The sequence below is a fragment of the Mastigoproctus giganteus genome, chromosome 1 (assembly GCF_048544385.1).
Source record: "Mastigoproctus giganteus isolate SK-2022 chromosome 1, ASM4854438v1, whole genome shotgun sequence".
In the NCBI taxonomy this organism is placed as follows: Eukaryota; Metazoa; Arthropoda; class Arachnida; order Uropygi; family Thelyphonidae; genus Mastigoproctus; species Mastigoproctus giganteus.
The window spans coordinates 267,492,821-267,519,665 of NC_143575.1; the positions used below are offsets into that span (position 1 = coordinate 267,492,821).

The window sequence follows — 26,845 nt, forward strand, 5'->3', positions numbered from 1 at the left end:
CTCTCAGGTAATTATTCTGAGCAAGAGGAAGAATCCCATCGGAATTGAGCATGCTCAAACCATTCAAGGCTGTATACACCTCTATCAGATCACCTCGCTGGTGTCTAGTCTCCAAAAACTGTAATTTGCAAAACTTAAGCCTTTCTTCATAAGAGCAACCCTTTGTTCTATTCACTAATCTTGTTGCCCTTCTCTGTACTCATTCCAGCAGCTCTACATCCTTCTTGAAATGAGGCCTCCAGACCTGTATACAGTACTCAAGGTGTGGCCTGACCATTGCCTTATACAAGGGAATAATCACCTCCTTATCCCTGCTAGAAAAATTCCTGTATATCATTGACAAGACACCATGAGCTACTCTTGCAACCCGTCTGCACTGCTCAGAGAACTTCATATCTGCCTGCACAATTACCCCCAGGTCCTTTTCATTCTCTACCACTGTCAATGTAGTACCACAGAGTTGATACGTTGCTCTGGGGTTACTGTTTCCCATATGTAGTACTTTACATTTGTCAATGTTAAACTTCATTTGCCACCTTTCAGCCCATCTGCTCAACCTTTCCAGATCCTGTTGCAGCAGCACAGCGTCAGTAGTGTCCTTAACAACCCTGCCAACCTTTGTATCGTCTGCAAACTTGGACATTAAGCTTGATATACCATCATCAATATCATTTATAAATACAGAAAACAATAATGGACCCAACACTGAACCCTGAGGGACTCCACTAATAACATTAGTCCACAATGAGCAGTGTCCATTGATTACCACTCTCTGTCTTCTCCCCCTCAACCATCCCTTTATCCATAGCAGCAATTTGCCTCCAATGCCACACTGCTCTAATTTGTGCAGCAGTCTTCCACGTGCAACAGTATTAAAAGCCTTTCTAAGATCCAAATATATAATATCAAAGTTATTCCCTGCATCCAGTTCTTTTGTGACTGCATCATAGTATCCAATCAAATTGGTCAGGCAAGACTTTCCCTTAACAAAACCATGTCCGAGCTGTAACTGAAGTCGTGTCTAGATGATCCCTGCAGTGCTTCTTTAACCAGTGCCTCCATTAATTTTCCTGGAACAGAAGTTAAACTCACAGGTCTATAATTACTTCTGTCAGCCTTTGATCTTCCTTTGTGAATTGGGGTCACATTTGCACATCTCCAGTCTATGGGTACCTCCCCTGAGTCTAAAGAAGCTCTCATAATTATGGCTAAGCTTACTTCCTTTGCTGCTTCCTTTAATATAACTGGATAGATCCCATCCACCCCGGGTGCCTTTTTTATGTTTATCCTCAACAATTTCTCCTCCACTTTCCTCTCAGTTATTAAAAAATCATCTAGCTCATTTCCAGAGTTTACTTCACCTCTGGCAGTCCCCTTCCTGAATAACTCCTCATGTGTGAATATTGATGCAAAATACTTGTTTAGTTTGTTAGCCACCTGAGCAGGATCCTCAACTGTTGAACCATCAATATCCAGTGGACCAATCTGATTCATCCTAAGCATTTTATACGATGTCTGTCCAGAAAGTATCCAGCCATGTAATATATAAAAAAAGTAACTTACCTATGAAAATGGCACCTTAGTCTCCTTCAAAGTACTTCCCTTGGGACCTCTTATCCCAGCGTTGCTTTCATTTTTCAAAACAATCTGCAAAGTCTTTTTTTGGGATTGCCATCAGCTGCCTCATCGCATTCTCCTTAATCTCGTCCATGGTCTGAAATCTACTCCCTTTGACCGGCGATTTTAGCTTTGGGAAAAACCAGAAGTCACTGACAGACCTGAGTGATGCAATGTTTTGCCAAAAAGACCTGCACGAGAGCTGAAGAATGGGCTGGATCTTTGAAGGAGGATCTTCATGCCAAGGTCCTCCATCAAAATCTCTGCAACAATAGTCTATGGAATCTCCACATCTTCTAATTCTCTCACTGTCAATTGCCGATTTTCGTTGATTGCAGCCTACACGAGTTCAACATTTTCGGGTGTTTTGCTTGTCGAAGGCCTTCCAGAACGTAGATCGCTTTCAATGGATTCCCGGCCATCTTTGAAGCGTCGGTACCACATTTTTATCTGGGCTTAACTCATTGAATCATCCCCAAAAGCCTTCTTAATTAATCAAATAGTTTCCGTGGATGAATGTCCAAGTTTGAAGCAAAACTTGATGCAGCTTTGCTGATCTACTCACTTGGTCATTGTGAATGCGACGGTTACACAGTACACAAGCTCACTCAATGGCGTCTCACTGCAGACTGACTAATCCCACAGGAGAGTGACTGTTCATGCATGAACAGTCTGATGAGCTGCCAAGTTACATCACGGCCACACGACTGGTTCTCAAGATATTCAAACTGGCTGGATACTTTCCAGACAGACCTTGTATATATAGATGAAGGTCTTGATTTTGGAAGGTTGTAATTTTAAGGAAATAAGATGGAAGGGAGTTAATCTAGAAAATGGATGTAGAGAGAGAATGAATGAATGAAGAAAAATAAAAGCTAGCTTGGCAAGTCTCAAGTTTCAGAACATTGTCCAAGACACTGTCCAGAACAATATCTACAGAAAAGGCTGACTTGTTGGCTTATTCATTGTTTGTAATTTTCTTGGTGCATATATTATAATATCAGCTTGATAATATGTGTATCATGTCTGCACAAGTATGTGTTCATGAGCCAATTCATGGCAGAAAACCCTGTTCCCTCCACCTGAAAACAGCTAACTACAGCTCTAATTGAAGGATGAATGCTTTAAGAATGCTGCTAGCCTTCAATGAGATTTCAACTCAGACCTTTCCAAATGTGGTCACAAATAACAAAGCTATTAAGGATTACATAATTACTCCTGAGTCTTTTTTTTTGTTGGCTAATCATTTGATGGCATATACCCAATAATTTTGATGAAGGAAGCCAGAGATCGTATTGAACCATTGATGTTAATTATGAGGGTATCTTTAGACTCGTGAGGGATTCCTTTGGATTGGAGAGGAGCCAACATATTGTCAATACATAAAGCTGATTCTGTGAGTGAAGTTGGAAAGTACACACTGGTTAGTCTGACTTCAGTGGTAGGAAACTTTTGAGGTAATGATTAAGAGTGCAATCCAGGAATTGCAGAAATGGTAGAAATGGCATTCTGAAGGACATACAACAAGGTTTCCTTAACAAAAAATCATGTTTAATTAACCTGATAACCTATTTTGACAGTTATTCATGAGCCAGATGTAGGAAACAATTTCAACATAAGTTTATTTAGATTTTAGCAAGGCGCTGGACTCAATCCCCCACGAGAGGTTAATATACAAGCTGAAATATGTTGGGATTCTAAGATGAACTGCAGGGGGGCTGCAGGGTAGAAGGCAGAGAGTTGTGATTAATAGATATTCTTCGGATTGTTGTAATGTCAAAAGTGGGGGTCCTCCAAGGGTTAGTTCTCGGACCACTGTTGTTTCTGATTTTCATAAATGATATTGACAAAGGAATAAAGAGACTGATATCAAAATTTGCAGATGACATAAAGATTGGGAGATCTGTTAATGATCAGTGCCAAGCAACGCTCTTTCAGGATGATTTGAACAGGCTGCAAAAATAGTCAGAAAAGTGGCAGCTATGTTTAAATAAAGCAGCAAAATGCAGGGTCTTACACTTGGGGAACAGCAACCCCAAAATAACTTATACACTTGGTGGGGTGGAATTAAAAACAGCAAAGGAAGAAAGGGATCTGGGAGTCACAATATGGGCAGATATGAAGTTTTTTGAACAGTGTAAACAGGTAGCCATAGGAAGGCCATGGTCTCCTATCAATGATTTATCAAACATCCTGTAGAGATAATGAGATCATAATTCTATTGTATAAGGCAATTGTAAGACCACATTTGGAATACTGTGTTAAAGTATGGAGACCTCATCTGAAAAAAGACAATGAGCTTCTTGAAAGGATCCAAAGATGAGCAACCCACATGGTGAAATCAGAAAAGGGGAACCATATGAGGAAATTTTGATTAGGTGGACTACAGAGCTTGAAAACTAAGGAACCATAGAGGGAACCTGATTGTGGTTTATAAGGCTCTGAGAGGGTTTAATAAAAGGAAAGAAGGTGGAATTTTCACTGTGATACAATAATTCCAGAACTAGGGGTCATAAATTCAAATTACAGGAGAAGAGGCAGGATAAAATTGTAGGAAGTTCCCTTTTAGTCAGCAAGTTGTTGATTATTGGAACAAGTTGCCTTTGCAGGTAGTTGACATTGACAGTTTGAAGAAATTCAAAGGTCATCTGGATAGTTATCTACATGAGAAGGGAAATGCATCACTTGTATTTTCTTATGTACTCTTCTTTTTTTTTTTTGTCAGTGTCGCTTCCTTGCACTATATGGCCAATACTAGTTTTTTGTGATAATTCACATGAAATTGTCTCAGTGAGGATAAATGGGCTGAACAGCAAGTGGTATTTTATCTGTGACATACAAGAATTTTTCCATGAGGAACAAAGAGATAACATATTTGAACACTGCACAAGTTATCTTCATCTAATACTTGAAATGAAAGCACTTTACCTCTGTAAAGTTTAGACTCTATTTATTATTAATATAAATATTATTAATTAATAATAATTCATATTTCAACTCCAAATTCACCAGACTAACTTTTTTTTTTCAGTTTCCCTAACTCACTTCTCTGGAATAACCTTCCTTCATGTATGTATTTTTTTAAAATAAAAATCAACAAAAACTTCTTTGGAGGTCATGTCAAGTCTTATCAAGAAGCTTCTTCTCACAACCTTTTGGTTTAGGTTGACTTAAAAACAGAAAAAAAAAAAAAAAAAAAAAGAAACAAAAATCTGAAATGGTTTCTATATCACACATTTTTGTATGATGTCCAGGAATTTTTAAAGGATAAAAATTATTGTAATAAATTTTCTATATTGTTATCTTACTATTTGAATCTGTCTCTCTGCAATCCCTTGTGAGCATTTCATTCATAAAGATGTTGTAATTTCTAGTGTAGCAAACTTTAATATCACCATCAAGTGGAGTGAACTGTAAGAGAATATTATTTCATTTTTAAAAATCATAAGTACTAATAAGAAATAATATGGAACACAGAATAAAATTTAGAATAAAAGGATATTTATAACCTGCTTAAAAATATTTCAAAAATTATTCTTTTTCCTGCTGTCTTTTGAGGCTAAACTTGATAAGGTTTGATTCTACCCCTACATACCAAGATAACTAAAATAAAATAAACTGAAATAAAATAAGATAAGGAAGACAAGACAAGACAAGACAAAACAAAACAAACCAAACCAAAGCAACATTCACTCCAGAAGCCTGAATGCACGATCCCTCGGCACAAGGAGATGTATACCCACCAAAGAGTGAGTGCCTTTTTGTAAATGAATAATAAACAGAAAGAACTGGAAACTCACAAGCACTACCTCTTCAAGAGGTCATCAGATTTTTATTATTATTATTAATAACTCCAAAAAATATATCAGTCATCGACCACTATCTATTAAAGTGTCACTGGATGTCCCTATACAATCTGCCCTTATAGTAAATAACAAAGAGAACTAAACTCAAGAAGTAAAAAAAATATATGTTATGGCCACCACCCTCTATAGGTTAAATAAACAAACATAACAAACCAAAATCCAAACTGAAACATCGATGCAGTCAATCAACAGGTCTAAATCAAATGAAAATATGAAATTAACATTAAACTAAATCATAATAAACAGATTGAAAATAAATAATAAATGAAATTTGAATGATTAATTAATTAATTTAAACCAAATTATAGAATACATTAAACTTAATGAAGAACGCAAGTGAGAGTCATGAATATTCAAATAAAATAGGCAGAATAGAATTTAGGACAGAAAGAAGAAATGTAAATAAAAGTGAAACGGGGACGGAAACAATCTAATGGACACCTAATGATGATAATACCAAGATTTATGAAAAAGGGAACACTAAGCACAAATACAGAAAATTCCTGCTGTCTTTTAAGTTTAAACTTGGTAAGGTATGATTCTGCTCCTACTCATATATACCAAGCTAACTTAAAAATAAAATGAAATAAAATAAGATCAACAGGATCAACCACGGACTGGAGATGTGCAAATGTCACCCCAATTCACAAAGGAGGACCAAAGGCTGACACAAGTAATTATAGACCTGTGAGTTTAACTTCTGTTCCAGGAAAATTAATGGAGGCACTAGTTAAAGAAGCACTGCAGGATCATTTAGACAAGACTTCAGCTATAGCTCGGACACAGCATGGTTTTGTTAAGGGGAAGTCTTGCCTGACCAATTTGATTGGATACTATGATGCAGCCACAAAGGAACTGGATGCAGGGAATAACTTTGATATTATATACTTGGATCTTAGAAAGGCTTTTGATACTGTTGCACATGGAAGACTGCTGCACAAACTGGAGCAGTGTGGCATTGGAGGTAAATTGCTGCTGTTGATAAAGGGGTGGCTGAGGGGGAGAAGACAGAGAGTGGTAATCAATGGACACTGCTCGTCGTGGACTAATGTTATTAGTGGAGTCCCTCAGGGCTCAGTGTTGGGTCCATTATTGTTTTCTGTATTCATAAATGATATTGATGAGGGTATATCAAGCTTAATGTCGAAGTTTGCAGACGATACAAAGGTAGGCAGGGTTGTCAAGGACACTACTGACACTATGCTGCTGCAACAGGATCTGGAAAGGTTGAGCAGATGGGCTGAGAGGTGGCAAATGAAGTTTAACATTGACAAATGTAAAGTACTACACATTGGAAACAGCAACCCCAGAGCAACGTATCAACTCTATGGTACTACACTGACAGTGGTAGAGAATGAAAGGGACTTGGGGGGTGGTTGTGCAGGCAGATGTGAAGTTCTCTGAGCAGTGCAGACGGGCTGCAAGAGTAGCTCATGGTGTATTGTCAATGATATATAGGAATTTTTCTAGCAGGGATAAAGAGGTGATTATTCCCTTGTATAAGGCAATGGTCAGGCCACACCTAGAGTACTGTATACAGGTCTGGAGGCCTCATTTCAAGAAGGATGTAGAGTTGCTGGAACAAGTACAGAGAAGGGCAACGAGATTAGTGAATGGAACAAAGGGGTGCTCTTACGAAGAAAGGCTTAAGTTTTGCAAATTACAGTGTCTGGAGACTAGGCACCAGCGAGGTGATCTGATAGAGGTGTATAAAGCCTTGAATGGTTTGAGCATGCTCAATGCTGATGGGATTCTTTCTCTCGCTCAGAATAATCACCTGAGAGGGCATAAATTCAAATTGAGGAAAGACAGATGTAGGATAGACGTGTGGAAATTTGCCTTTAGCCATCGGGTGGTTGGTTGGTGGAACAGACTTCCATCCCTTGTTGTGGAAGTTGATAGCCTAAATAAGTTTAAGGCTCAGCTGGACAGGTATTTTGAACGAACAGAGGGGTGAAGTGGAAGTGGTTTTTTTTTTTTTTTTTTTGGCTGATGCTACATAAGCTTCCTTTCTTGCATCAAATGCCTCTACTAATGCTAATGCTAAGATAAGGAAGACAAAACAAAGCAACACTCACCAACATCAGTGGAATGCATGACTCCTGGCCAAAGGAGATGTACACCCACCAACGAATGAGCACCACTTTTGTAAATTAATAATAAATAGAAAGAGCTGGGAACTCATGAACACTACCTCTCCAAAGGGAAGAAGTAGGGCTTGTAAACTCCATTTTAGTCATTGAACAGTATTCAGCTAAGTGTGAATGGTACAATCTAACCAGATATAAATAATAAGTAAAGAAAACTCACACTTAAGAAGTAAAAAAAAGTATGTCATGGCCACTATCCCAAATAGGTTAAATAAAAAAAATTAAGAGAGAATTAACTCGGTATGCACTGTTCGCATTTCTGGCCTTCAGGCAATTAGTGCTGCTGCGCGAATTAAGAGAGCTAACACATTCTACAACTTAGTGTTACCTGGTAAAAACCTATCCGATCACCTGTCCCACATACGGAGGAGTTGTGCTAGTTAAGAGTGAGCAGATCAAGGTGTATTCCCAATGGGCTCTGACCCATCTTCTATTGCAGTGGTGCCCAACCTTTTCCCGTACAGGGGCCATATTCAAAAAAATTCACTTAGATTTCTTTAGTGTGCTATATTTTCCCTATTTTGTTGCATGTAAAAGTAAAATTGAAATATTCGAAAATTTTATTAAGTACAATCACAATTACATTTACTGAAAATTACATTTAATGAGAAAATTTTTTTGATAATTAACAAAATTTAAAATGCTGTTTTGGTTCACCTTCCTCGCGGGCTGTAGGTTGGACACCTTTGTGAATCAACCGTAAGCACCCCGTTCGAGAATTATAAAAGTGATTTTCTTTTACCCAGACAAATAACCATCTGTTGTTTTTTCTGTTGTTTTTTTGGCTGATGCTGCATAAGCTTGCTTTCTTGCATCATATGCCTCTACTAATGCTAATGCCAATGAGCTGGAAAGGGCTGTTCGCTGCAGGCCTACACCTCTGTCAAATCTCAAGGAACTGCATGGTACTTCATTCCTGCACAACCTTTTCAGCATCTTGTTCAATCCATGCCTAGATGAATTCAGGCTGATTTGAAGGCTAAAGCTGGCTCAATATGGTACTAGGTAGGTATACCTAATAAAGTGGCAGCACAGTGTATATATATATATATAAAAGTATACATACATACTTTATATATACAGGTGACCCCTGCTTAACGCTGATAATTCATTCTGGAAAAACAGAGTGCTAAGTGAATCGGCGCTAAGCGAGCACAGCATTCCCATAAGGTAACATATGCATTTGTGAGTTGCAGTTGGTGCCATAGGATATTTCCTAATCAATAATAAATGGTAGTGAAAAGATGCACAAATGTTGGTCAACATATTTAATATTCAAATATTTGTATATATAAAATATTCTGCGTTACATAGATATATAATTATATGTATAAAATTAACTACTTAGGTATAAAATTAAAATTCCAATTAAAATCATGAATTTAATTGAACTAAATTGATTTTAATTGATTTAATTTAACTGATGAATTTAATCATGAAAAATGTGTCGATTTTGAGTTGTTCTTTGGCTGTCTTCATCGTAAACTAAAAGGGGTTTTAATTTTAAATCCCCCGCAGCGTTACGACCCAACAATAAAGTCAACCGATCCTTCACCACTTTGAAACCAGGCATGTTTTTTTCTTCTTTCAATATGAAACTTATTTTAGGCATTTGTTTCCTGCTTTATCTATGTTAAAAACGTGTTGAGAAGTATAACACGTAATACCCCTCTTCAATAATTTTAACAATTTCTTTTTTGAAAGTTTCAGCTCCTTGATCTGCACTTGCAGCTTCCCCCTGGATTTTAAATCTATTCAACCAGCCCTTACTAGTTTTAAATGGTTCCACATTTTTTTTTTTTTTTTTAGGTGAATTTTCTTCAGATCATCATATAGGCTAATCTCTCTCTCTCTTTTTTTGTAATATTGAACTTAGCTGAATTCTGCATTGGATATTATCTTCAATAAAATTAGTCTCTCCATTTCAATCCTAATAGACGGCCTAGCCCTAGTTGCTTGCAGTGGAACAGCTGTCTTTCCCATTGCTAAAATTAATTCTTTATTTTTTATAATTGTTGTTAAATTCAGTGCTTTTTTTGGGGCGGTACTCAATGGTATGGCGTAATGGCACCTTTATTAACAGTAGAATTTGACATTTGGATGCAGTGCACTTCGAAATTTGTAATATTCCGTAATTTTTTTTCACATGTTTACCTACTATTCAAATAAGCTTAAAATTACTTAACTAAATTTGCATTTTTTACTGTGTATTTTTAAGATATTTTCTATATAAAACTGCCTAACCATTTTTATAATTCTAAATTACTCAGTCGGGCCTCTGTTTAATGAAGTCCTTTTATAGCGAATTATTTTGAATTCCCCTTGGAAGTAACATTTAAATTAGTTTCCGTTGAGTGAAGAAAATTTTCATAAAGTGAACGGATTAAGAGAGAATTAACTCGGTATGCACTGTTCGCATTTCTGGCCTTCAGGCAATTAGTGCTGCTGCGCGAATTAAGAGAGCTAACACATTCTACAACTTAGTGTTACCTGGTAAAAACCTATCCGATCACCTGTCCCACATACGGAGGAGTTGTGCTAGTTAAGAGTGAGCAGATCAAGGTGTATTCCCAATGGACTCTGACCCATCTTCTATTGCAGTGGTGCCCAACCTTTTCCCGTACAGGGGCCATATTCAAAAAAATTCACTTAGATTTCTTTAGTGTGCTATATTTTCCCTATTTTGTTGCATGTAAAAGTAAAATTGAAATATTCGAAAATTTTATTAAGTACAATCACAATTACATTTACTGAAAATTACATTTAATGAGAAAATTTTTTTGATAATTAACAAAATTTAAAATGCTGTTTTAGTTCACTTCCTCACGGGCTGTAGGTTGGACACCTTTGTGAATCAACCGTAAGCACCCCGTTCGAGAATTATAAAAGTGATTTTCTTTTACCCAGACAAATAACCATCTGTTGTTTTTTCTGGAAGTATGTTATCCATATTTTTCCGTAAAATTTCCCTATTTCTGTTTACATGGTCACAGTACCTGAATATCCGAATGACACCGACATTTTGGACAGCTTCAAAAAAAAGAAAAGAAAAAATTCAAATTTAAGAACTAGTGACAATACTGATGAGGAGAGAAGGAAAACGAGGACAACGATGGTATCAAACCTTCTAAACATGAATTGTTGGCATTTGGTGAAAGTGAAGTTAGAAAATTGTCAATTAGGTTACAGTTAAATGAAAGAGAGGCAATTCGTGGATACCCAAATGATAAGGTTTCAGAAGAATTGAAGCATTTGATGAACGAGGATTTTCACAAATGAATCTGATTGCCAGCCCAACCAGTGTTCCATTGATGACAAAAACAATTTCTTCACTACTGTTTCTTAAAATTGTAGGCCCGCTGCTGACCCGCTTCGATCCAGCAAAATATGTCGATTCATGGCTGCTTCGGAAATGTCATTCAGCAACCGACACACAAAGAGGAAGAAAAGAAGTCGGCATAGGACAGGGGTCGGCAACCTGCGGCTAGTGAGCCGCATGCAGCTCTTTAACTTTCCAGCTCACATGAAGCACAATTTGAAATGGAGTTAGAGGACAGAAAAATCAAGGACATGTGGAGTGAAAGACTAAAATGCCTTAAAACTGAAATTGGGGATTTGGAGAGGCAAAAAGGCTGTCCATGCAATTCTACACAAATGGACGGCGATAGATGAGTTTAAAATGCAGACCAAATTGTGTTCGATGCGTGATGTAGCTTACCGGATCCATATATAAATTTGAAAATATTTTCGTTTGGATTTCTCTCAAATTTTGGTTCGACGTATTTCTGCGAGCAAATATTTTTGAACATGAACTATATTAAAAATAAATCAAGAAACTGTTGTCTGAACAATGCGAGCATGTTTAACGCTCAGCATGTTTAATTACGACATACTCGCATGATGTTGGAAGACACTTGCTCAAGAAGTTTGAAATGTAACTGCGTTGGTTGCATTAATTATGATACAATGTTCATCAGCAAAAGTCACATTAATTTGTACCTAATTGGATGTTTGTTACTTTTTTCAGTATTAATAAATAATATTTCAAAAAATATATATATTTTTTAATAAACACCTTCCTACTTTATTCCATTTCTTAAAAAACTCTCACCCCCCGCTCCCAGCTTCGGATTCTCTCTCTCTCTTTTTTTTAATTAGATCAAAAATGGCTCTTCACTCAAAAACGGTTGCCGACTCCTGGCATAGGATGTCGGATGAGAACTTAATAAAAATTTGGAATATTCTACAAAAACTTTATTATGAAATTATTTTTACTTATGTTATTATTTTTTACTTATTTTTTTAAATACTTGAATAATAAATTTATGCTTAATAAACTGTGTTAATACACTTAATTTGTTGTTCTTATTCTGAAAATATTACTACTAAAGTAACAATATCTATTGATGACAAAAACAATTTCATTTTCAAACGGATATGAAAAGTACTCTGAAAAAAATTTCAGAGTACTTTTCATATCCTTTTAATTTTCAATTTTTTCTGATAGCAAAGAATGAGTACCGGCACCTATTTTTTCACAAAAAAAGCACTGCCATTGACCAGAATCGATTCGCTTCAAAATGTCTAATTTAATTTTAAAATTCAGTCTTTTTCTTACATTTATAGTCTTTGTACTGCATCCAGATGTTGCTTTTTCATTCTTATCCGCCATTATTAACTCTTCGAAAATGTAACTGCACTGGTTCCGTTAATTATGATACGATGTTCAAGTAAACTGTCCGTTATGCACGATGTCTAATACTGTACTGATTGGTGACTAGACTTCGGATAAATGCATGTAATGCAAATATTACAAGCAATATACTTGATCATTTTTTAAAATGTTGATCTCAGAACTACGTAACAAGTCACTGTACTGCAATTAAATTAGTGTGCGAAAAATTTTACTGAGTGTGGAAAAATTTCTCAAGTCTGCATGGGAAACGTTTTAATGCTGTTTTGTTATTCCTTTTCGAGCTATCGACTCCATCAGATGAAATTAAATATACCAAAAATTCAATCTGTAAAAGAGTGTTATAGTGATTTGTGACAGCGTTATAGTCAGATATGGGTTATAATATAAGAACAACATTATAGCGAATTGGTGTAAAGTGAACCGCGTTATAACGAGGGCCTGCTGTTTAAAGTATGTATTTATGTGTGCATATATTATATATATATATATATATATATATATAAATTGTTATCAGTATGGACATGTTTATTCATAAAGTGGCCGACCGGGCTAACCGAGTGGGTAAAGTACCTGCCCGGCAACCCAAAGGTCGCGGGTTTGATTCCCACCTCGGGCTTGGATCAAAGTACTGCAAAAACCTTGGGAGGTGCAATATGGCCACAGAAGCCGATGCGCCAACAACTATAATATAACTGGATAGATCCCATCCACCCCGGGTGCCTTTCTTGTGTTTATCTTCAACAGTTTCTCCTCCACTTTACTCCCAGTTATTTCAAGATTCTGTAGCTTACTGCTAGAGTTAAATACACCTCTGGCATTCCCCTTGCTGAATAACTCAGTTAAATAGTGCTGAATAACTGCTAGTGCTGAATAACTGCTGAATAACTAAGTTATATTAAAGGAGGCAGCAAAGGAAGTAAGCAAACCCTTAGCCATAATTATGAGAGCTTCCTTGGACTCAGGGGAGGTACCCATAGACTGGAAATGTGCAAATGTGACCCCAATTCACAAAGGAGGGTCAAAGGCTGACACAAGTAATTATAGACCTGTGAGCTTAACATCTGTTCCAGGAAAATTAATGGAGGTACTGGTTAAAGAAGCACTGCAGGATCATTTAGACAAGACTTCAGTTATAGCTCAGACACAGCATGGTTTTGTTAAGGGGAAGTCTTGCCTGACCAACTTGATTGGATACTATGATGCAGTCACAAAAGAACTGGATGCAGGGAATAGCTTTGATATTATATACTTGGATCTTAGAAAGGCTTTTGATACTGTTGCACATGGAAGACTACTACACAAATTGGAGCAGTGTGACATTGGAGGCAAATTGTTGCTATGGATAAAGGGGTGGTTGAGAGATAGAAGACAGAGAGTGGTAATCAATGGACACTGCTCATCGTGGACTAATGTTATTAGTGGAGTCCCTCAGGGCTCAGTGTTGGGTCCATTATTGTTTTCTGTATTTATAAATGATATTGATGATGGTATATCAAGCTTAATGTCCAAGTTTGCAGACGATTCAAAGGTTGGCAGGGTTGTCAAGGACACTACTGACACTATGCTGCTGCAACAGGATCTGGAAAGGTTGAGCAGATGGGCCGAGAGGTGGCAAATGAAGTTTAACATTGACAAATGTAAAGTACTACACATTGGAAACAGCAACCCCAGAGCAACGTATCAACTCTATGGTACTACACTGACAGTGGTAGAGAATGAAAGGGACTTGGGGGGTGGTTGTGCAGGCAGATATGAAGTTCTCTGAGCAGTGCAAACGGGCTGCAAGAGTAGCTCATGGAGTATTGTCAATGATATACAGGAATTTTTCCAGCAGGGATAAGGAGGTGATTATTCCCTTGTATAAGGCAATGGTCAGGCCACACCTAGAGTACTGTATACAGGCCTGGAGGCCTCATTTCAAGAAGGATGTAGAGCTGCTGGAACGCGTACAGAGAAGGGCAACAAGATTAGTGAATGGAACAAAGGGGTGCTCTTACGAAGAAAGGCTTAAGTTTTGCAAATTACAGTGTCTGGAGACTAGGCACCAGCGAGATGATCTGATAGAGGTGTATAAAGCCTTGAATGGTTTGAGCATGCTCAATTCTGATGGGATTCTTCCTCTAGCTCAGAATAATCACCTGAGAGGGCATAAATTCAAATTGAGGAAAGACAGATGTAGGATAGACGTGCGGAAATTTGCCTTCAGCCAGCGGGTGGTTGGTTGGTTGGTGGAACAGACTTCCATCCCTTGTAGTGGAGGTTGATAGCCTAAATAAGTTTAAGGCTCAGCTGGAGAGGTATTTTGAACGAACAGAGGGGTGAAGTGGAAGTGGTTTTTTTTTTTTTTTTTTGGCTGATGCTGCATAAGCTTGCTTTCTTGCATCAAATGCCTCTACTAATGCTAATGCTAATAACACATTGTTTTTTTTTTTTTTTTTTTTTTTGTAATTCGTTCCAAGTCCTTGGAAGTTGAAAATTTCGCTATGTTACTGAGCTATTTATCTCTCTAAAAGGTCATTTTTATAATGGAAATTGCACTACCCTTTGATCATTATCATATGTTCCATTATAGGAATCAATGTTTAATGCCTTTGTGATATTTTTCTAAAGCACGTTTCTGGAGGTCACGACCATAAAACAATAAAAACAATTTACACTTTCCGGTTTATTGGGCATCTAATTATAAATGGGTAGTAAACTTGATCTTATTGCATTTGCGATAATACCAATAACTGCAATTGTGTGGGTTCTTATGCTATTATGGTGAAATGTGTTCCCCTTCACTGAAATCTTCAATCATAAAAAAAAAAAAAAAATTTTAGAAACTTCTCTTCATTCCTATTTATGTATTACAATGATGAAAGGAAAGAGACCAACGAAAAGTGCAAGTGGTGGTAGTGCCAGGAAACAAAACAAAATTGATTTAGAAATGACGAAAATGATTAAGAAGTATGAAGCAGGCCAAAGTTTGTCATCTATTGCAAGGGAATTAGGTGTCGCTGCTTCAACAGTGAATACCATTTTAAAGGATAGTGCGCACATAAAAGAACATGTCAAAGGATCGATGCACTTAAGATCAACACTGATCACAAAACAGTGTTCAGGTGCTGTATCGAAAGTCAGAAAAAAGTATTGATGAAGGTGGCTATTCAATGCAGCAAATTTTTAATGTTGATGAGACTGCTCTATATTGGAAAAAAATGCCGGATCAAACATACATTGCAAAAGAGAAAAATACAATGCCAGGTTTCAAGGTGTCAAAAGATAGGGCCATGCTCTTGCTTTGGGCTAATACAGCAGGAGATTACAGATTAAAACTACAGATTGTGTACCATTTTGGAAATCCTCGTGCATTTAAGGGTATCAATAAAGCCACCCTACCCATGCATTTCTGACTGAACCAGAGAGCATGGATAAAAAATCTCTCTTTGAGGATTGGTTTAAATGCTGCTTCATTCCCAAGGTTGAAAAATATGGTAAAGACAATGTTGTTCCTTTCAAGATTTTGCTTCTATTAGATAATGCTCCTGGACATCTTACACATCTAGATAATTTCAACTCGAACATGAGAGTCATATGCTCATTTGCAGTAGACAACGAGAAAAATTTTACGTTACGAGACTTTTGGAAATCTTACAATATTTACCATGTCATCTTAAACATTAATAAGGCCTGGGTGGAAATTACTAAAAGTTGTTTAAATAGTGCATGAAAGAAAATATGTCCATGGCGTGTAAAATGCTTCGAAGGATTTGAAAAAGATAAATCATGTGAAGAGGTTACAGATAAGATTGTAAATGTTGCAGAGCTAATTCAGTTGGAGGTTGATGCCAAAGATGTGGACGAGTTAATAGAGGAAGAAGAGAAGGAATTATCTAACGAAGAACTTATTGACTTGCAGGCAGCGATAGTGAAAGAAGAAAATGCTGACAAATCTCAAGATGAACCAAATGAGGAGCCGAGATGCTTCATCACCAGAGAGATGGCAATGGCATTTCGTGAAATTGCATCGGCAATGGCGAGGTTTGAGAAGATGGATCCTGACAGCAAATGATTCTTAAAAGTTAACAGAGGGGTAAATGATATGCTTGCTTGCTATGAAGAAATCTACAATGAAAATAAAAAAGCCACCGTCCAGTCATCCGTTAATATGTTCTTTCGTAAGGTTGAGTGGCTAACTCCTTCTAAATCTCCACAGCCTTCAACCTCTGCTGCGGCGTACTTATCAGCTGAAGATGTCGATTCTGGCAATGATGCTCAAGAGGTAAAGTTTACTGATGTTATGCTTGTCTCCTCTCTTTTTTGTAATTTTATTATTTTGAAATTTTTTTAAATTGCACGCTTTTGTAATTTTTTCTGCACATGAGATAAAAAATTGAATAAATACAATAAATAATTTTATTTACATGTTCGTCGAACATTTCTTTTTTTGATTCAAATCAATTCAGCAGGCACAGTTGCGAGTGCTGCACAAGCATGGGATAAATTCCGACTTACGTAGCGTTCCACAGAATGCAACCCTTATGTAAGTCAGGGAGTTCCAGTATATATTTTCAGTTTATTTGTACTTCATAGGAAGAAGCTTTTAAAAAATTAATACAAAATCCACATAAAAGGTACCCAATTGTAATGTTATGACACATAAATGTAACATAAAATTTTAAAACAGTGTTACCAAAATTCCTTAAGCTTAATTAATAAAATAAAATATTGATAAAAGCTATGTGTTGATATAATCTATGTAATGTTGATAAAAGCAACGTGTTGATATAATTAATCTGTGTGGATAAAACTAAATACACTAGATTTATATATTGCAAATGAAATTTATAAATGGTATGAGATCCTAGGTTAAACAGTATGAAAAAAATTAATTCTTGGATACTTACGGTAAATTCATAACCAAAACTTTTCAGAAAATATTCCGGATACATAGCCCAGTATTGAACATAATTAGGAGTTACGAAACCAGTATATATATAATTTGCTTCTATGTTGATATCCCTGCTGGCACATTCTTCATACTGCAATGTGGCCGGGGCTAATACAAGGATAATTTCCATCATTAATATTTGATAATGAAAAGCAGTCAGCTTATATTAGATTATATATATATTATTATATGGTGAAAAAGTGTTTATCAGTAAATCAAAAGTGAGTTAAAATAAGTTTCTGAAAAATTAATCTTCCAGCTGCCAGGTAGGGTAGATATTTACTTCAGTATTTTTTTGAAGAATTAACTCAAAAGATCTTTCTTATGAGCCCATTGAGACTGTTTGCCTTTCAAGAATATTTCAATATTTGTATTGGCAATAAACATAATAAACACAGTTAAAAGCTAGGTCCACCAGTGACATCACCATTTTATTTTATTGTGAGGAAAGAAAATTATGCAAAGCATTCAGCATATTTTCAACAAAGTACTGAGCATTGGGGGCTGTTACACTCTCATGCTATATCTGCTGGGGTTTCCCAACAGATCTTTTCCTTGTTGGTTTATAATGAATTATGTTTTATGATTCTTTGGTTATCTGTTCTCTATACATGATTTCTCCCTATTCTCCTATAATCTCTTCTTTTCTTCTATAACCTCTAAGGAAGTGCATCCAATTGATGTTGGTGGACAATGCAATGTTCAGTCTGTTTGGTGTGACATAAGCACAGGGAAAGGAAAAATGAGAGTAGGTGTGTGTTGTAGGCCTAATGAATCTGATGAGTATAATGAGCAATTGTGCAGAGAAATAGAGTGGGCCAGTAATTCTGAATGTCTTATAATGGGAGAATTTTAATTTCCCAGAGATTGACTGCAATTTGTGGGTTGGTCACTCCCGCACTAGCAAAGCTTTTGTGGATTTATTGGATGATTGTTTTCTACAGCAGCATGTTGAGGAGGCAACTAGGGGGAGTAATACTCTTGATCTGATTATCAGTCATGATTTTTCATGCATAAAGAATCTGCAGATAAAGGAACCACTAGGTGGCAGTGATCAGAGTGTGCTGAAATGGGATTTACTCAAAGAGGTAACTACTATCAGGGATAAAGGGAAGAGTTTTTGCTTTCGTAAAGGTGACTATGGTGGTCTGAGACAGTATGTAAATTCTATACAGTGGGACCAACTGGTGATGTTACCAACAGCAAATTCAAAATGGGAAGCATTCAAAGAATTAATCTTGGAAGCTACTAGGCTTTACATACTAACTAAGAAATATTGTTCAAGGTTTAGGCCTAAATGGATGTCAGATGAACTAATGAGACATATGGCAGAGAAGAAAAATGCATGGGATACATATAAATTAACATGTGACACAGAAGCCTATGATAGATATATGCTGGTCTGTAACCAAGTCACAAAGGAGGTTAGGCAGGCAAAGACAGATTATGAGAAATCTTTGGCAAAGGATGCAAAGAACAACAGCAAAGAGTTCTTTATTTATGTAAACTCTAGAAGGAAGGGGATGAATCACATTGGTCCACTTGATATCGATGGTTCAACTATTGATGATCCTGCTCAGGTGACTAACAGGTTGAATGAATATTTTGCATCTACATCCACACATGAGGAGTTATTCAGCGAGGGGAATGCCAGAGGTGTATTCATCTCTGGAAGTAAGCTAGATAATCTTTTAATAACTTAGAGTAAAGTGGAGGAGAAATTGTTGAAGATAAACATAAGAAAGGCACCTGGGGTGGATGGGATCTATCCAGTTTTATTAAAGGAGGCATCAGAGGAAGTAAGTAAACCCTTAGCCATAATTATGAGAGTTCCTTGGACTCAGCGGAGGTACCCATAGACTGGAGATGTGCAAATGTGACCCCAATTCACAAAGGAGGATCAAAGGCTGACACAAGTAATTATAGACCTGTGAGTTTAACTTTTGTTCCAGGAAAATTAATGGAGGCACTGGTTAAAGAAGCACTGCAGGATCATCTAGACAAGACTTCAGTTATAGCTCGGACACAGCATAGTTTTGTTAAGGGGGAAGTCTTGCCTGACCAATTTGATTGGATACTATGATGCAGTCACAAAAGAACTGGATGCAGGGAATAACTTTGATATTATATACTTGCATCTTAGAAAGGCTTTTGATACTGTTGCACATGGAAGACTGCTGCAAAAAATTGGAGCAGCGTGGCATTGGAGGCAAACTGCTGCTATGGATAAAGGGGTGGTTGAGGGGGAGAAGACAGAGAGTGGTAATTAGTGGACACTGCTCATCGTGGACTAATGTTATTAGTGGAGTCCCTCAGGGTTCAGTGTTAGGTCCATTATTGTTTTCTGTATTTATAAATAATATTGATGATGGTATATCAAGCTTAATGTCCAAGTCTGCAGATGATACAAAGGTTGGCAGGGTTGTTAAGGACTCTACTGACACTATGCTGCTGCAACAGAAAGGTTGAGCAGATGGGCTGAGAGGTGGCAAATGAAGTTTAACATTGACAAATGTAAAGTACTACATATGGAAAACAGCAACCCCAGAGCAATGTATCAACTCTGTGGTACTACACTGACAGTGGTAGAGAATGAAAAGGACCTGGTGGTAATTGTCCAGGTAGATATGAAGTTCTCTTAGCAGTGCAGACGGGCTGCAAGAGTAGCTCATGGAGTATTGTCAATGATATACAGGAATTTTTCCAGCAGGGATAAGGAGGTGATTATTCCCTTGTATAAGGCAATGGTCAGGCCACACCTTGAGTACTGTATACAGATCTGGATGCCTCATTTCAAGAAGGATGTAGAGCTGCTGGAACGAGTACAGAGAAGGGCAACAAGATTAGTGAATGGAACAAAGGGTTTCTCTTACGAAGAAAGGCTTAAGTTTTGCAAATTACTGTGTCTGGAAACTAGGCACCGGTGAGGTGATCTGATAGAGGTGTATAAAGCCTTGAATGGTTTGAGCATGCTCAATGCTGATGGGATTCAGCCTCTTGCTCAGAATAATCACCTGAGAGGGCATAAATTCAAATTGAGGAAAGACAGAGGTATTTCGAACAAACGGAGGAGTGAAGTGGAAGTTTTTTTTTTTTTTTTTGGTTTTGCTGCATAAGCTTACTTTCTTGCATCATATGCCTCTAGTAATGCTAATGCTTATTAACATTCTGCCAACCTTCGTATTGTCTGCAAATTTAGACATTAAGCCTAAATACCTTCATCAATTGACCACTGCCTTATACAAAGAGATAATCACCTACTTATCCCTGCTAGAAACATTCCTGTATATCATTGACTAGACATCCTGAGCTATTCTTGCAGACTGTCTGCACTCAGAAAACTTCATATCTGACTGCACAATTACTCCCCAGGTCTTTTTCATTCTCTCTTACTCCCTTTCACTCTCTAAATGCGATCAGCATTTAGCTTATTCAATCTATTTAAAGCCTTTAAACACTTTGATCAGATCTCCTTGCAGGTGATCCGATGTTATGGATGACTTATTAAACTTTATGATAAAAAAATTTCTCAAGTTAGAAAGGTATGTGGCATGTTAGAAAATTATATAATTAATATTTGTATCTTTAAAAGCTAATTAAACTTTGAGGTGTAAAAATCACTTGGGCTAGAAAAGTATGGATAATATTGATAAAGGTATTAAAAGTGAATGTTATCTGTTAGATTTAGAGTGTGTATAGTATTATTGACTGGTATATGTTGAGAAGTTCTTATAAATGGCTGTACTATGAGTATTTTAATTTTTTTTTTTCTAAACTACTTATGCTATGAATATGATTTTATAAGTTGTGATCAAAAAGGTTGGGGAATGAAGTAATATTTGGGAAATGATGAACCTTACTGGTTATTCAGACCAATTTCCTTCAAAGCAGTCTCTTTGACACTATACACAGATTCCAATAATTCTGCAAATTCTGGAAGCAATTTTAATATACTTCTATTGGAATCAAGATTAACCTGTGTTGCATATTGAATAAATTTATCAGTCACTGCAAATATGTGACATTTCAAGGAAGCTTTAAGCTTGGTAAACAAAAAAAAAAAAAAAAAAAAATCACAGTTAGCTAAATTCAGCAAGTATGGTGGATATGAGTTGGAGTGTTTAAAAGAATTCTAAAATGGAAAGAGCCAAACATGCAAGAGCTATTGTCGTGATGCAAATATCAATTCCTTGAAAGCCACTTTTGTGGCAGTTTTCTCTGAATAGCATCTCATAATGACCTTACAACTGTTTTGCAGTATTCCTGGTTCATTGTAAGACCACGTGGGTCATTGCACATTGTTAATTTGAACGAACAATGCCCAATGAACAACACATAAATTTGAGTCTTGTAAAAGATGGAATACTCCATTAAGTGGAGTGGGCCTTTGTTTCGAGGTAAGAGTCATAAAATCAGGTCATAGTTCATCACCAGTTGGAATGGAAGAAACAAAAAAAAAAAACTATCATTGTTGTTTATCAGATTTTTCATAATATACACTTTAAAAATTAAATTAATAAAATGATGTAAAATTGTCCATTATATTTATTTTATAGTTAAGTAGAATTTTTTTACATATATAAAATAATAAGTAATTTTTAATGAGAAAAAATATTACTCTCGCATATCCTGCGCAAAATCTTTTTAGCCAACTCTGCTGGTTCTTCATTTTCAAATACATCAGCATTCCTGTCACGCACTAAAACACCCAAAGCATCTTTGTTTGTTCCAACAGCAAAAACAGGTACATCTGAAATTTAATATGTGAAATATATGTTTAAAACATGTAAGGAAATATACAATGACATATAAATTTAAAGAGCATAGTGAAATGATACACAAATTAATAATACATTTATCAGTTTCAATTAAAAATATATGCATAGTAAAGTAAAAACTGTGATATAGTAATAGTCATATAGTGCAAGGAAGCCACAGGCTTTTGCTGCATTGGCAAAAAAAAAAACAAGTAGATGAGAAAACACAAATTATATACTTCCCTCCTCACCCAGGTAATCTATCCAGTTGACCTTAGAATTTATTCCAACTGTCAGCCTCAACTAACTGTGCGGGAAACGTTCCAGCAATCTATGACTAAAGGAAAATGTCCTACAATCTAATCTAATAAACCTGAAGCCTGTAATTTGAATTCATGGCCCCTGGTTCTGGAATTATTTAGAACAGTGAGAATTCCACCTTCATTCATTTTACCAATCCCTCTCAGCCTTGTAAACCTCAATCAGGTCCCCTCTAAGGTGCCTAGTTTCAGTCCACATAATCGGAGTCTTTCCTCACATGGTTACCCTTTTTCTCATCTCACCATTTTCTACATCAGCATGTTTGGGAGGCAAATAGAGGAAGTAATACTCTTCATCTGATTATCAGTAGTGATTCTTCATGCATTAAGAATCTGCAAATAGAGGAACCACTAGGTGGCAGTGATCACAGTGTGCTGAAGTGGGATTTACTCAAAGAGGTAACTACCATCAGGGGTAAAGGGAAGGGTTATTGCTTTCGTAAAGGCGACTACGATGGTCCGAGACTGTATTTAATTCTATACAGTGGGACCAACTGATGATGTTACCAACTGCAAATTCAAAATGGGAAACATTCAAAGAACTTATCTTGGAAGCTACTAGGCTTTACATACCAACTAAGAAATATTGTTCAAGGTTTGGGCCTAAATGGATGTCAGATGAACTAATGAGACATATGGCAGAGAAGAAAAATGCATGGGATACATATAAATTAATGGGTGACATGGAAGCCTATGATAGATATAAGCTGGTCTATAACACAGTCACAAAGGAGATAGGCAGGCAAAGGCAGACTATGAGAATTCCTTGGCAAAGGATGCAAAGAAAAACAGAAAAGAGCTCTTTACCTATGTAAACCCTAGAAGGAAACGGATGAATCAGATTGGTCCACTTGATATTGATGGTTCAACTGTTGATGATCCTGTTCAGGTGACTAACAGGTTGAATGAATATTTTGCATCTACATTCACATATGAGGAGTTTAGAAATTTTAGCATTAGTAGAGGCATTTGATGCAAGAAAGCAAGCTTATGCAGCATCAGCCAAAAAAAAAAAAAAAAAAAAAAACACTTCCACTTCACCCCTCTGTTCATTCAAAATACCTGTCCAGCTGAGCCTTAAACTTATTTAGGCTATCAACTTCCACAACAAGGGATGGAAGTCTGTTCCACCAACCAACCACCCGCTGGCTAAAGGCAAATTTCCGCACGTCTATCCTACATCTGTCTTTCCTCAATTTGAATTTATGCCCTCTCAGGTGATTATTCTGAGCGAGAGGAAGAATCCCATCAGCATTGAGCATGCTCAAACCATTCAAGGCTTTATACACCTCTATCAGATCACCTCACTGGTGCCTAGTCTCAAGCGAGGTGATCTGATAGAGTTATTCAGGGAGTGAAGTAAACTCTGGCAGTGAGGTGAAGTAAACTCTGGCAGTGAGCTAGATGATTTTGTAATAACTGAGGGTAAAGTGGAGGAGAAATTGTTGAGGATAAACATAAAAAAGGCACCTAGGGTGGATGGGATCTATCCAGTTATATTAAAGGAGACAGCAAAGGAAGTAAGCAAATGATTAGTCATAATTATGAGAGCTTCTTTGGACTCAGAGAAGGTACCCATGGACTGGAGATGTGCAAATGTGATCCCAATCCACAATGGTGGATCAAAGGCTGACACAAGTAATTATAGACCTGTGAGTTTAACTTCTGTTCCAGAAAAAAACAATGGAGGCACTGGTTAAAGAAGCACTGCAGGATCATCTAGACAAGACTTCAGTTATAGCTCGGACACAGCATAGTTTTATTAAGGGGGAAGTCTTGCCTGACCAATTTGATTGGATACTATGATGCAGTCACAAAAGAACTGGATGCAGGGAATAACTTTGATATTGTATACTTGGATCTTAGAAAGGCTTTTGATACTGTTGCACATGGAAGACTGCTGCACAAATTGGAGCAGTGTGGCATTGGAGGCAAACTGCTGCTACGGATAAAGGGATGGTTGAGGGGGAGAGGACAGAGAGTGGTAATCAATGGACACTGCTCATCGTGGACTAAAGTTATTAGTGGAGTCCCTCAGGGTTCAGTGTTGGGTCCATTGTTGTTTTCTGTATTTATAAATGATACTGATGATGGTATATCAAGCTTAATGTCCAAGTTTGCAGATGATACAATGGTTGGCAGGGTTGTTAAGGACTCTACTGACAGTATGCTGCTACAAGAGGATCTGGAAAGGTTGAGCAGATGGGGCTGAGAGGTGGAAAATGAAGTTTAACATTGACCAATGTAAAGTACTACATAGGGGAAACAGTAACCCCAGAGCAACGTATCAACTCTGTGGTACTACACTGACAGTGGTAGAGAATGAAAAGGACCTGGGGGTAATTGTGCAGGCAGACATGAAGTTTTCTGAGCAGTGCAGACGGGCTGCAAGAGTAGTTCATGGTGTCTTGTCAATGATATACAGGAATTTTTCTAGCATCGATAAGGAGGTGATTATTCCCTTGTATAAGGCAATGGTCAGGCCACACCTTGAGTACTGTGTACAGGTCTGGAGGCCTCATTACAAGAAGGATGTAGAGCTGCTGGAACGAGTACAGAGAAGGGCAACAAGATTAGTGAATGGAACAAAGGGTTGCTCTTATGAATAAAGGCTTAAATTTTGCAAATTACAGTGTCTAGAGACTAGGCACCAGCGAGGTGATCTGATAGAGGTGTATAAAGCCTTGAATGGTTTGAGCATGTTCAATGCTGATGGGATTCTCCCTCTTGCTCAGAATAATCACCTGAGAGGGCATAAATTCAAATTGAGGAAAGACAGATGTAGGATAGACGTGCGGAAATTTGCCTTTAGCCAGCGGGTGGTTGGTTGGTGGAACAGACTTCCATCCCTTGTCGTGGAAGTTGATAGCCTAAATAAGTTTAAGGCTCAGCTGGACAGGTATTTCGAATGAACAGAGGGATGAATTGGAAGTGGTTATTTTATTTATTTATTTTTTTTATTTATTTATTTTTTTTTGGCTGATGCTGCATAAGCTTGCTTTCTTGCATAAAATGCCTCTACTAATGCTAATGCAAATGCTAACTCGAAAGGTAAGATTGGCAGAAGGACAACCATATGAGGAAAGACTCCAATTATGTGGGCTACAGAGCTTGGCAACCAGGCACCTTAGAGGTGACCCGATTGAGATTTATAAGACAATGAGAGGGATTAATAAAATGAATGAAGGTGGATTGCTCACTGGTCTAAAGAATTCCAGAAGTAGAAGTCATAAAATCGAATTAGAGGGCTTCAGGTTTAGATTAGATTGTAGGAAGTTTTCTTTTGGCTAGCGAGTCATTGATAGCTGGAACAAGTTGCCCTCATGAGAAGTTGAGGCTGACAGTTTGAACAAATTCAAAGGTTTACTGGATACTTACCTGTGTGAAGAGGGAGACATATAATTTGTGTTTTCTTATCTACTTGGTTGTTTTTTTTTTTGTTTTTTTTTTCACTACAGTAAAGCTTGTGGCTTCCTTGTACTATATGGTGAATAGTATTACTATTACTAAATACATTATACATACCATAGTGGAATTTGTCATCACTAATTTATGGGTGGCACCACATTTCTGCTAGCCCTATTATATCAGCATTAGTTGTCCTAACCAGCAGTTCAAATTTAGCCATTTTATTGTCAACACTTCTGACATTACTCTAGACACAGTTGTGACTAAGTAATTTTCTATAGTATACTACCCTGACACACCCCTTGAAGTTATTTAGGTTTGTATCCCAAGCTTCATCTTCCCTCTCATTTGAAACATTGCTATCCTCCAAACATCTTATCAACATTGGGAGAGCGCCTCCGTAGCCAGGTGGGAAGGAGCAGCAGTGCGTAGCACACGCTTCTTGATTAGACCGGGGTTTGAGCCCGTCACCACCAAATACGGAGGATGTGGAAAGGTCAATGGAATGACCACCACATATTCCCGGAGCAATATGGCCTTAGTTGCTAATGCTCCTAAAAACCAAACAACATCAACATCGGCTGTTGTGGCAACAAACAAGAATTCATGAGGTGAGTGCAAGCATTACTTTGACCCATGTTATTAGATAAATGTGGATCTAAATTGTCCTTCTCTCCCCTAACTAGCATTTTCCCTGAACCCTTAGGGTATCCTCATTGATACTGACAAAAATATTTGCACCACCTTTGTTCAAATGAATACTCTCTCTACAAAATCCTTCTACCTACAAACGTGGGCTATGCTGATAAAATCCTCCCTCCCTGGAGCCTTGCAGATTCCTTCATCCCAAGTTAATCCACAAGACTTTCAGCGTATAATCCCTTCTACCTTGTCTTAGATAGGACGTATTAGATAATCACTATGAAAAGGCACCATGGTCATTAATGTCACCTGACACTTGTGCCACTCATTTTATTGACAAAACTTCCGATATTACTGTAGATATAAACTTATTCACATATTATATGCAAAGAAGTTTTATATCAGAACAGCATATCATATCAGTAAGTTGAATAACTGCCGACAGGAACCAAAATG

At 37.2% G+C, this 26,845-nt stretch overlaps 1 protein-coding gene across 1 annotated transcript in view; it reads right to left on the reverse strand.

Annotated features, from left to right (window-relative positions):
• Window positions 1-26,845, reverse strand: part of LOC150091954 (uncharacterized) — a 103,958-nt gene that overhangs the window by 16,122 nt on the left and 60,991 nt on the right. Inside the window, exons 10-12 of the mRNA XM_090370434.1 lie at window positions 21,881-22,012; window positions 17,219-17,370; window positions 4,926-5,028 (exon numbers count right to left, since the gene is read on the reverse strand). Coding sequence (XP_090226560.1) covers window positions 4,926-5,028; window positions 17,219-17,370; window positions 21,881-22,012 — 387 coding nt within the window. The remainder of the gene's footprint in view (window positions 1-4,925; window positions 5,029-17,218; window positions 17,371-21,880; window positions 22,013-26,845) is intronic.